Raw genomic sequence first — 13,165 nt, 5'->3', positions numbered from 1 at the left:
ACCTTTATTAAGCGTATGTGATCCAATTTCCACTTTTATTAAGGACTTTTGATTATATTAGTGATGTAAATGCTTTTTAAACAGAAAAGTGAAAGGAAATGTTTTTAAGACTTTTTTTACATAAAAAGAATGTGAGAAGGGAGTTTAATGAAAACTGTATAAGCACTGAAACTGACTGCCCTCAGTACAGAGCCTGAACTCAAGCATATGCCAAACATAAAAGGGTAACTTAAACCTTTATTTAGAATTCATCCAGGTGCTTGAACTGCCTATCAGAACAAATGGTTTGTTTCTAGCTGAAAAGTGTATTTTGAACTTGACAATGCTAAACAATGCTTCTTACATGTCTTTGGTTAGATTACAAAACATAAAGCTTACTTTGAACTTCTTTCTTATTTCCTGCTCTTTCTTTTCTTTTTCCTTTTGTTCCTTCTTCTCTTGGTCCATTCTTCTCTTTTCTTCCTTGTCCCATTTCTTCTCTTTTTCCCTTGATGATCTGAAAGTGCATTGCCAGGATTGAATGTAATCATGAAACAAATCTCACTAAAGCTGCCTTTTCCAAGGTTAACAAAGAACTATATGTGGTGGAAAAAGACTGACATCAAAGCTACAGATTCCAAACCATAGTCTGGATACAACAGGTAGAGTAAGAAGCCCTTTATCTTATATTACAAATATAATTTAAAGTTGCTGTCCTTTAAGAGGACAATATACCAGAGAAGTTTATCTGGAGGTAAAAAACTGGCTCTATGTGCATATCTAAGCATTTCTGATCTAATTTTAGAAATCAAGCTTGGAAATTGGTAGCTGTCTGGGTGCTGTGGCACTGACTGCTGCTGCTAAATATTTGCTCAGGTCCTCAGTGGTTGATGCAGCCTGAAATGGAGCCTGACCTACCACTGGACTGCGGCTTTAAGCTTAATTGCATTCTACATAAATGACAGTCTTCTGCACCACATCACAAATATGCCTATCACACCAGGATATATTGACTTCTGTGCCTCATATACTGGATGGTACTGAGATCTGGGCCCTGGGATGTAATTAGGACTATAGCTACAGCTCTGCAGTTTGGTGCCAATGGTTTCACTGGAAGAGCTATGCTTCACAGACCATAGGGAACTGACTGAGTGTGGGTCCCTCCTCTTCCTTTTTTGGTACTTTAGCTAAACTAATATGCTTAAATTATATTAAAAAAAGAAGACTGAAAAAGGATTACTTGCTTTAGTTATGTAGTTTTAAAATTATCTGTTTTCAGAGGCAATTAATAAGTTTTTGTTGAAAGTAATTGGTCATCTTCAGCAAGGAACTTTAGACTGTTACTGATTTGAAGGGAATTAGCTTTTCTTTGGCTATTGTCATACAGTGAATCCCGTACATTTAGACATTAGCAGGACAAGAGACTTCTCAAAGGAAGAGACTAAATGGCAGAAGAATAGGTTGAGTTCATATTCTGTCTCGGTACCTATGTTAGAGGACTCAGGCCGTGAGTAAATTGTAAATCCAGCCTTTCGTATGAGTTCTAAGAACATTTACCAAGAATTCAAGAAAAACAACCACAACAAAAGCTCTATCTGGGACCATAGTACCTAGGGGCTGAGCTCATTTTTCCTCCGAGGCTGTAATTCCAAACAGTGATTCAGACATGTTCCTTAGATCAGAAAACAGACTTTTGTTATCTTGATCATAGTAATCACATGATTTTATTGCAGCAGTTTTTCCAGCCCAGGGCATAGCAGATCTAAGTAGGAAAGAACCTTAGAACAACTGGACTTCCTCTAGGTGAAACGAATGAATGCAACAATGCCTGGCAGGGACTACAGTGGGATCACTCTTTTGTGCTAGGTGAAATAACTTTGTTAGCAAGCTTTTAGTAATAAAGATACTATAGGTTCTAGAGTTTAAAATTACTACCTGATGTCATTTATGTCTTCATACATCTCACCATCACTTTCTTGGCCCTGTAAGAAAAATTCGGTTTTCAATGGAAAGACACGAGGAAACTGGACGTGGTATGTAACCTTCATAAAAACTATATAAAAACTTTTCCAGCAAAATGAAAATACAAACAAGTTTAATCATCCCAGACCAAGTTACTATATTATTCAAACCCACTGTTCCTTTCTTCTGCCTTTGTTTTTATGATACTTCATCTATGAAATCCTGATTATAATCATACTAGCATGTTGCTTAATCCAAAGTGGATGTTTCAAATGCAGTGCTAGTCCTGGAAAGCCTTTATCTGTGTGATTATTGCACTGTCGTGATGAAGGTACTAGGGTTAGCAGTAGTCAAACTGGAACAGTAGGGATCTACATGGGACTCAGATGAAGGTCTCAGAGACTGTTTTAGTCCTAATACATCTAATATATCTACTTAAAGACACCAATACAAACCTGTGCTGAACTGAAACAAGTGGTTTATTACTAGAATAAAACAATGTTGTGGTTTAAGCTGTTCTTGTTTCTGAAAAATTTTAGTGAAACAAAATATTGGTGGAAATAGAAGGGGTGATTTTCCTTTTTAAAAATCAGTTTCTGGAGTCTAGCCAGCTTTCACAGTTAGTTCTAGTTTTCCCCAGTTAACTGGTTTTATTTCTGTACTTCACAGTAAGTAAGTATTTCTACAATTGATTGTCAATATACTGGATTCATTCAGCAATAAGTTTTCTAACGTATAGAAAAGATTTTACTAAATTTGTAAGTTTGTGCTAAAAGGATAGGTTTGTTATGGACAATAACACTTACCCCCTCTGTGTTTTGATGACCTATATGACAAAAAATGGAAACAGGGTATTTATTTTTTGAAGTACAGAAAATAATTAATTCTAGCATTAACTATTTACAAATTGCTAGTAATACCAGTGATATTAAGTAGAAATACGTGCAGGCTTCTGTCTTTTAATAAGGGTATGAATGCAAAAATCAGAGTTTTTTTCAGTTTGCTTTTGTAATACACTGTAAACCAGAAATATCTACAAAATAGCATATTTCACCATGTACTTTTAAAAGTGGGATTTTTTTAAAAAGATTCTTTAGTGACAATGATGAACTTACCTATGCTATTTGTTTACAAAATGGCCTATTTATGCAGGAAAGTAGTTTTTAAAAATCTAATAAATCCAAATAGACCTCAAAGAACTTGCTTGTACCAGGCCCACAGCTGAATATGGAGGCAAAGGCTCTTCTGCTGAGCCAGCCCCTACCCTGAGCTGGAGGAGAAGAAACTGTGAATTTCCTCCTTCCTCCGTACTCTGCTGGCAGTTAGGTGAGAAAAGAGCTTGGGCTCAATTTCAGCTCCACAGCTCACATTGCTGTATAGCAGGGATGGCTAGCACACTAAATGATGCATACTGTGCCTGGCACAAACCAAGTCCTCCAGAGGAGAGATCAGAAGGCAGATTGAAATTCTTTATGTCACAATCTGCTTCTCTGGCTGCTCCTGGTACAACATAGTGACTCACTGTCTTTTATTGAAGGCAGACCACAAAGAGACATTAAAAGCACAGTCAACAATTTATTTATTTTTTTAATCAAGTATAAAACAATGCCTGTTTCACCAGAGCACACAACTTCAACTCTGGAAGAGCAGCATTCCTTTTGGTTCAGATTTGAAAACCTGGTAATTTATAGTCCCAGCATACTTCCAGCTGAATAAAGGGGGTATATTTAAAGCAGTTCCTGAGAGTCTGTCATATTAATTATAGAACAGTTAGTGTTATGAGACAACTAACTTCAAGGATAGAACTGCAGAAACAGCATAATTAGTAACACAAGTCACTCACAAATACAATTTCCTTTTGCTTATCTTATAAATACAGTATGCGTACAGCTTCTTGCAGCTGCCATTAATTAAAATGTAATCATCTTACCCTGTGAAACAAATTCAACATCATCATAATTTTCTTCATTTTCTGGACTTCTGTAAATATGAAAAAGTGGACATGTGAAACCTGTGAAGATAGCATTTTCAAGCACCATTGTTCTGGTGTTTTTTTCAGCTATTTTATACAATGGGTGGACAGGCTGTTGAGCCTTGTATGCTATCTAAGTACCCACGAGATTCACTAAGTGTTTTTCTTAACTGCAACTTCTTTTTGTTGTAGTTGTTGTTGTTTTTTTTTTTTTCCCACATGGGGACACCTAGATTCTGAGTATAAAAGCAGAAAATGAGCCAAAGGCATTCTATGGAGAAGAACTTACCTATGCTATTTGTTAACAAATGAAAATTGTATGAAAAAATATAATAGGCAGATGGACTGACAGAATGCAAAGAATCTTTTGGGCTTTTTAACCGTCTTCACAGGTGCAGGCTTCTTACACAAGGCATAAGCAGAATGCCAGACTTCTGCTTCTTGTTAAATATAGCTCTAAAATATGCTCCTTGAATTGCAGAGCTTAAAGTCTGAACAAGGGATAAGAGAAACAGTGGTATAAGGTTAGGCCAGGTAAAAGTCTCTGATGCTGTTAGATTTTAAAGTGCTGTCAGATTTAAAAGTGCTGTCAAACTGAGAGAAGCGAAGAATTGAGAATGTAACTAATAATAATATCAGGGACTTTAAAATACCTTATGTTAGTTGAAAGAAAACTAATGCTGACAGCCATCAACAAAGAAATGTAATCAAAGAAAGGACTTGAAAGCAGAATGTGATGTTTTAAAATTGGCCTGATGGAGAAAGCAACCAAGACAGGGTGAAAGGAACAGTGTCAACATCCAGGCACACATTTTCAGCAGAAGGGAGGGTCCAGAGGGCACACAGGAACAGGAGAGTGGAAGGACAATCTGTAAGTGAATTTTCCAGATTCCTGAAGACGAAGAGGGCACACTTGGATCCCAAGCACTTGGCAAGGAGGGTGTCTGGGGAGCTGCAGCAGGGGCTGCAGAGAGGTGGCCAGTGCTCCAGTGGCTGGATGGGGTAGAGATAGCAGCTGCACAGGGCTGCCCTCACAGGGCCAGGGGAATGGTTCCACAGCCCTGATCACAGCAGCAGTGCTGGGGTGATGTTGTCACACCATCCATACCAAAACACAGTATTTGTGCTAAGACACACCTCTCTAATGCCTAATACATTCTCCCTGTCATCTGTTTCCTGATATTTGCCATAACCACTGGCCAGAGAGCGGGTCATTATTTAGGCTCAGCTTGTTTCTGGCCAGTTTTGACACTAGATTGAAGTGGGTTTAGCTCTTCATCACTGAGAAGTTCCCATTTTGTATGCAGCTCTTTGAGGAAGGATCTAGAAAAGAGCCCTGTATGTGACAGGGCTTTTCAGTGTTATCACAACAGGCCACAGCACAGCCGCTGGTACAGTTTCACAACCAGCACTGAGCTCACTATCCCTGGCTTGAAAAGCTATTTGCTGGGGTATCAAGCTATAGACCTGACCCTCCTGGTCCTCTTTCCCCAGAAAAAGGCAGGGGAAAGCTTTAGTTATTGGTACAAATGATTTTCTACTGGTGTATGAAGCCCTTGAACTGTTCTGGTGTAATGAACCCAGAGGGGTGTCTGTTCCTTCCTTCCTTCCTTCCTCCCTTCCTCCCTCCCTCCCTTCCTTCCTTCCTTCCTTCCCTCCTTCCTTCCTCCCTCCCTCCCTCCTTTCTTCCTTCCTTCCCTCCTTCCTTCCTCCCTCCTTCCTTCCTTCCTCCTTCCTTCCTTCCTTCCCTCCTTCCTTCCTTCCCTCCTTCCTTCCTTCCTCCCTCCCTCCCTCCCTCCTTCCTTCCCTCCTTCCTTCCTTCCCTCCTTCCTTCCTCCCTCCCTCCTTCCTTCCTTCCTGCCTTCCTTCCTTCCTCCCTCCCTCCTTCCTTCCTTCCTCCCTCCCTCCTTTCTTCCTTCCTTCCTTCCTTCCCTCCTTCCTTCCTTCCCTCCTTCCTTCCCTCCTTCCTTCCTTCCCTCCTTCCTTCCTTCCTTCCCTCCTTCCTTCCTGCCTTCCTTCCTCCCTCCCTCCTTCCTTCCCTCCTTCCTTCCCTCCTTCCTTCCTTCCCTCCTTCCTTCCTGCCTTCCTTCCTTCCTTCCCTCCTTCCTTCCTTCACCCTTCCCTCCTTCCTTCCTTCCCTCCTTCCTTCCTCCCTCCCTCCTTTCCTCCTTCCTTCCCTCCTTCCTTCCTTCCCTCTTTCCTTCATCCCTCCCTCCTTCCTTCCCTCCTTCCTTCCCTCCTTCCTTCCCTCCCCCTTTCCTTTCCTTTCCTTTCCTTTCCTTTCCTTTCCTTTCCTTTCCTTTCCTTTCCTTTCCTTTCCTTTCCTTTCCTTTCCTTTCCTTTCCTTTCCTTTCCTTTCCTTTCCTTTCCTTTCCTTTCCTTTCCTTTCCTTTCCTTTCCTTTCCTTCCCTTCCCTTCCCTTTCCCTTTCCCTTTCCCTTTCCCTTTCCCTTTCCCTTTCCCTTTCCCTTTCCCTTTCCCTTTCCCTTTCCCTTTCCCTTTCCCTTTCCCTTTCCCTTTCCCTTTCCCTTTCCCTTTCCCTTTCCCTTTCCCTTTCCCTTTCCCTTTCCCTTTCCCTTTCCCTTTCCCTTTCCCTTTCCCTTTCCCTTTCCCTTTCCCTTTCCCTTTCCCTTTCCCTTTCCCTTTCCTCCTTCTCCTCTTACCAACAAGGCAGAAAAAAGTGGTTTTATAGATAAGACAATTTGGGGAAACAATTGAATAGATGGAGAGTTCAATCTAATTAAACCTAATTCCAAACAGGCCAGGGAGAGGGTAGGGCAAGGAAAGTGGTGTGGGACCTCACTGCCACAGAAATCTGGGACACATGCAACTTTAATCTGCTACTGCATGAACAAAGTAATAGAAAAAGGTGAGAAAATAAAGACCTTTGGGTTTATGTTCACTTACATTGCTTCAAAGCTGGGCTTGATGTTTCTGGGAGGCAGGTTAGGAGCTGCTTGGGCCTGCAGAGATGGGGGAGAGGCTGATGGAGGAGGTGGCAACTGCATAGCAGGGTGTGGTGGAGGTACAGGCAGGGAAAGTGCTGCTGAGGGAGGTCCTATCTGTTTCAAACCTTCATTTCTAGGGTCTGAAAAAAAGCAGGACAGTCTGAATTTATCAAGCAAACAACTGAGGAAGGAACATACTGTTTACATGAAGCATTAGGATGCAGTATCAGTACTGCACACACCCCAAAGAAAACACATTTTGTTGAACTCAGGTATATTTGGTGCCTTATCTTGCCAGAGAGACTCTGCCTAGAAGAATGTATAGAAGGCCTTGAAAGCTTTTTTGCCAAGATATGAATAAGACACAAAAATATCAGTTCATCCACTATTTAAGCTCCTTGTCTTAAAATTGAATTACCATTTTATTCTACAAATTACTTGAAAAGATCAGCTGCAGATGAGCAGATCATCATGTGGGCACTAATGCAGTCTTGCTGGAGTTTACCTTGCTCAGAGACAGTTTCAAGGGAAGGGATGAGGGATGATAAGATATTTTGGCACTGATTAAGAGGTATAATGGTCTCTATATATCTTCAAATATATTTGTAACCTAAGTTGTAAAAGGGTGAACTTAATTTCCTAGCAAGTCCATACCAGAAAAGTGGCAGTTTGAGAAGCTGCACAGAAACTGCACAAACAGGTGCAGCGTAACAAACATGATGATGCAGTGCACCGGGCACAGATACCATAATACATGAGTGGGTTGGTATGTGTGCACGTGTGCTGCACTGAATTCATGCTCCATGTACAACCATAGTAAGCCCTGCTTTGAGAGTTCATATTGAGAGAAGTTATTCAGCACAACCAAATGATATCACTGTTTGGATGCCATGATGCCATGAAAGCTAGAGTTTTCTTTCAAGTATCATGAGTGGATTTAAAGGTACTCAGAAAGAATTGTCCCTAGCTGTACAGAGGGAAGTCCAGCAAAATCTAAGAAGAGGAGAGAAGAAGGAAAAAGAAAATTCACAGTTCAGTTAAACCAATTGAAACTGAAAAGAACCCCTTGTTTTCTGGAAATTTTCTTCAAGTTCACACCTGTATAGTGGAAAACAAATCTTCTCAAGAAAAATAAACTTTCACTTCCTTTTTAGAAAAAAGTGGTTTGAACACAGAACAGTGACAAATATTCAGTAGTGCTTAACACCAAGACTGAAAGTTACAGAAACTACTGAAAGAGCTCTCTTTAGCTCTTTAGGAGTCTAAGAATCTGTCCTTGAGAGAAGGAGAAGGGGAATCAACAACTATTTGAAGGACATCTCATGCATCACATGGAAATCAAAGCAAAATTACAAAGCCTTGACCATTTTTCTGTTTACCGACAAAGAACTCAAAAAATTTTGGATATGCTTGGAGTAACTTGTCAACATGTGTGTCAGCAGCACTGCATTTGAAACCTGTTAAGTTCCTCCATTACTTAAACAGTAGAATACTGAAAGTTCCAATGCTGCTGATGACACTGATGAATTCTTTGGTTCTTTTGTTAAGAAACAGTCGTCTTGTAAAAGCAGACCCTTACAGTTTAAGGTATGCCAAGATTAAAGTTGTACGGTATTACATACATTTTTATTCACACATCTTTTAATAATTTTATTCCAAAGTATAATCTAAAAGTCAAGTAAAATAATCCTTCCATTTTGCAAGAGGGAGGCTACCACAGGGTTAATGTGTGCCAGTTGGAGAGAGTCTGCAGGAGAAAAGTGAGAAAGATTAGACATCTAGAAAACATTGATTCCTAGATACATTGAACAAATGTAAATGTTGCTTAGGGGAATATGATATGACTGAGGGAAAACAAAATTAATACCTACGTCTCTGGCAAAGAAGAAAGGGAAATGTTTTCTCTTCATTTCCATGATGGAGACGTGTTTAAAGGCCAGCAACATTTCTTAGGAGTCACTTTCTAATACTGAAAGTGGAATTTCCATGGCTTGAAGGTTCATGTTGAAGAAGTAGAATAAACTTATGGCATGAGTAAGTTCTAGTACACATAAGGATGGACACCAAACAGCTTCTTTATGTCCCTCACAATTCAAAGATGACATCTGCTGTTTCTTGTCATATGCTTTAGAAGACATCACGTGTAAAATACTTGCCCTTTATTGAGCCCAACAACTAGAGATCTATTAAAATACAATTTTGGCTAAAACTTGTCTTCCAGCAAGATGTCCCACTTGTTTGAAAATGAGAGAAGGAATATACCACTACAGAGTTTGGTTGGGTTTGCTCACTGTTAAAATTTGTATTTTACTGTTTCCCAAGCTCATCAGGCTTCAGGTTCTATTACTTTCATTTATACCTTTGCTTACTAGATTAAAAGTCTTTTTATAACCACTGTTTTCTACCCATAAAGCACTGATACTACTGAACTTAATCAATATCTTAGATTTTGTTTTGATAACTTTAAAGACCCAAAGTTTTTAGCCTCTTTTCAAAGCATTTCCTTCCCTTCCCCTTCCACCCCCCACACTTCCCACCCCCATTTAGCAATTAATTTATAGCTATTTCTGTAGTCTCTCCAACTTTGCCAGCATTGTAAAAAATCTGGCACTGGCATTCTACACAGCATGCATTTGTCTGCCACATGCGGTGATGAATATTACAAGCCATTCTCAATCTGGCCATATCTCTATTGGTTGCACCTAGGACATACCAGTATTTTCTCCAATTGTTATGCCTCCTCATGTTTTGGAAGTGCAGATACTGAATATCAAACTAAGGCCGATTAGCAAAATCTTTTATTCAAAACCTTTGTAACTGTATGAAGAATCCTTAAGGGTAAATCTCTAAGAATTTAGGATTTCAGGCTGATAACAATTATGCATTAGACTTTCCTGTCACATCATTGTCCTTACTAATTTGCAGACTTGCTTAGAACACCAAGATTTGTTCCCAAGACATTACACAACTCTTTGCAGGTATGGTTTACATTTCTTCGTTCTACATGTGTACTTTGAGTAAAGACAAATTTTGTCTAAACGAGCTGAGATTACACATGATTTTCTCTTGTTATATCTGACTCTCTGAGGACTTTGTGTTCCCATTTAACTCTTTATAGTCTTTGTTTACCAGCTATAATGTCTAATTGTTCTAAAATCCCTGATAAAAATGAGTAACACTGGCAATCTAAGCATGTATCTGCAACTGAATTCTTTTAAGCAGATTCTAATGAAAAAAATAAGCCAGAAAGGTGTGGTTTGTTTTGGTTTATTTTTTTTATTTTGTTTTGTTTTGTTTTAAAGACATGTTAGTTGATGTTAATTATATTGTCAAATTTCTATGTTTTAACGGGGTCATGTTTCCCTAATACAGTGTTGTATATATGCTTGGCATGCATAAATGCATTATGTCTTCATACACCATTACTTTATTGTAACTATTTTTTAGGATTGAGGTAAAAAGTCTGTCCAAGTCTCTGTGCATAATACTTCTTTCATCTGATGTCTCTTGGGAGCCAAATTCAGGCAATAGGAAACCGAGCCAGGACAGAACATCACATGCATTTTAGATTAATTACTTATTTTTAAGTATAAGGGTGGAACAAGCTGTCCCTTTTAATTTATATACACTGCTGGAATCTAACAATAACTGAATGATCATCATATTAATGTAAACAATGCTTTTTTATTTTTTAACCATTAGAACTGACTCTTCACTGCCTTTAGAGTTGTAATTGCCTACACTTATGACTGAGACTGATGTGGGTGTAAAATGCTTTAATTCTAGTACTGAAAATAATGGGATGAGTTACATTTAGTATGAAAGGTGACATTTATTATGAAAAAGCTCTTATAATCAGGTCCATGAAGTGGAAGATACCAAAATGTTTCAGTAGTGTTTTATTTCCTGTTTTAACGGAGCATTTCATTTTGACACCAGTTCCATCTTTTTGCGTACTCTTGGTACACTAAGGACATGGGAAGGCTCTGTGTGGGTAGAGGAACTGAAGTCAGCTCTGAACACTCAGAACAAGAAAACAAATCGAAACTACGTTCTGGCTTCACATGTATCCAAAGCACTCTCATCACAGGAAACAGTGTTAAGGACCATCACTGTGTGGTAGCTTTGACCACTAACAAACAGCTCAATGACCAGATAGCCTCTTCCTGCTTCTTGGGACCCATAAGTTTTTTCACATGCTGTGCTGCACTGAAGAAACAGATGCAGAAACTGAAGCTCTTCACAAAGAAATGAAAGAGTATATGAAAAGGAATGAATTCCTCAAAACCTCTGCAGCTGTATCGCAACTAAGACGAATTTGCCATAGTGACTGTCCATAGGAAGTGCCAAATATCCCATTAAACTGCTGCTTGTCATATTAAACTTCTTTAATTGTGCTGGACATCAGCACTTACAGCAGAACTATGGACAGAACACTTTAAACACTTCTGTGCTCTTGGGGAGCCTTCTCAAACAACTTCCATGCGTGCAGTGAGCAAAGGTCATGTACATTCTTGGAGAATGTTTATTTATCCAGAAGTTTACGGCCCTGAAGTTGGCTTGATGAAGAGCTTGTGACTTTGACCCTTGCCATTCTTGGCTTGTGAAGAAAAAATACTGATACCTATTTGGTAGCTGACATAATACCTAGAGAAACATCGCATCCTCCCTTCATATCCAGATATTCCGTGTTCAACAACCTCAGGAGAAATAAACGTGCATATTAACAGCACCTAATACCTCTCCTGTGTGAACTCCAAGCGAAACTAGTCAAAACCCCAAAATAAGTCCAAGTGTTTGGAACCCATGTACTTTACATAGTCAGAAACAAGTTTCAGGACACAATGGGAAAAATATCCATTCTCACCTTGCTAAAATCCTCAGTTCTCTACTGAGATGCTGCATTAAGGGATTCTATATGTACATTGCAAATAAAAGACAGACTAGGGACAAAGCAGGCGCTCCCTGGAAGCTATCAGGAGAACTGGCTACCCTGCATTTGGAGAAGGATGAGGTTCTGAATGACTTCTTAGCCTCAGTCTTCACAGGCAAATGCTCTGACCACACCAAACAAGTCTTGGAAAGAAGATGCAGGGACTGTGAGAATGAAGACCTTGGGCCTGCTGTAGGAGAGGATCTGATTCGAGACTATCTTAAGAACCTGAACGTGCACAAGTCCATGGGATCTGATGAAATCCATCCATGGGTCCTGAAGGAGCTGGCAAATAAAGTTGCTAAGCCACTGGCCATCATATTTGAAAAATCATGGCAGTCAGGTGAAGTTCCCGACAACTGGAAAAAGGGAAATATAACCCCCATTTTCAAGAAGGGGAAAATGGAAGACCTGGGGAATTACAGACCAGTCAGTCTCACCTCTGTGCCTGGCAAAATCCTGGAGCACATTCTCCTGGGAAGGCATGCTAAGGCACATGAAAAACAACAAGGTGCTTGGTGACAGCCAGCATGGCTTCAGTAAGGGGAAATCCTGCCTGACCAATTTGGTGGCCTTCTGTGATGGGGCTATGGAACTGATGGACAGGGGTAGAGCAGTTGATGTCATCTACCTGGACTTGTGCAACGCATTCAACACTGTCCCACACGACATCCTTGTCTCTAAATTGGAGAGACATCAATTTGATAGGTGGATAAAAAACTGTCTGGATGGCAGCATGCAAACAGTTGTGGTCAATGGCTCAATGTCACATGTACAGGTTGGGCAGAGAAGAGATTCAGAGCAGCTCTGCGGAGAAGGACTTGGGGGTGTTGGTCAATGAGAAAATAAATATGAGCTGGCTGCAGTGTGTGCTCGCAGCCCAGAAAGCCAACCGTATCCTGGGCTGCATCAAAAGGAGTGTGACCAGCAGGTCGAAGGAGGTGATCCTGCCCCTCCACTCTGCTCTCATGAGTACTGTGTACAGTTTGGAGTATTGTGTACAGTTCTGGAATCCTCAACATCAAAAGGACATGGAACTGTTGGAACAAGTCCAGAGGAGGGCCACGAGGATGATCAGGGGACTGGAGCACCTCCCGTATGAAGATAGGCTGAGAAAGTTGGGGCTGTTCAGCCTGGAGAAGAGAAGGCTGCGTGGGGACCTCATAGCATCCTTCCAGTATCTGAAGGCGGCCTATAAGAATGCTGGGGATGGACTCTTCATTAGGGACTGTAGTGATAGGACAAGGGGTTAAAACTTGAACAGGGGAAGTTTAGATTGGATATAAGGAAGAAGTTCTTTACTGTGAGGGTGGTGAGGCACTGGAATGAGTTGTCCAGGGAAGCTGTGAATGCACCATCCCTGGTGGTGTTC

The 13,165-nt window shown here is 40.3% G+C and overlaps 1 protein-coding gene across 6 annotated transcripts in view; it reads right to left on the bottom strand.

Annotated features, from left to right (window-relative positions):
* FYB1 (FYN binding protein 1) overlaps positions 1–13,165 on the bottom strand; it is a 50,553-nt gene that overhangs the window by 22,995 nt on the left and 14,393 nt on the right. For all 6 annotated transcript variants that reach the window (XM_065661238.1, XM_065661242.1, XM_065661241.1 and 3 more), the window contains 5 exons: positions 6,820–7,000; positions 3,872–3,921; positions 2,748–2,767; positions 1,915–1,961; positions 379–496 (listed from right to left, as the gene is read on the bottom strand). In XM_065661238.1, the coding sequence (XP_065517310.1) occupies positions 379–496; positions 1,915–1,961; positions 2,748–2,767; positions 3,872–3,921; positions 6,820–7,000 (416 nt within the window). The remainder of the gene's footprint in view (positions 1–378; positions 497–1,914; positions 1,962–2,747; positions 2,768–3,871; positions 3,922–6,819; positions 7,001–13,165) is intronic.

This window comes from Lathamus discolor, chromosome Z (genome assembly GCF_037157495.1).
Source record: "Lathamus discolor isolate bLatDis1 chromosome Z, bLatDis1.hap1, whole genome shotgun sequence".
Taxonomy (NCBI): domain Eukaryota; kingdom Metazoa; phylum Chordata; class Aves; order Psittaciformes; family Psittacidae; genus Lathamus; species Lathamus discolor.
The sequence above is the reverse complement of the archived record's forward strand: the minus strand, read 5'-3'. Positions and strand labels throughout refer to the sequence as shown.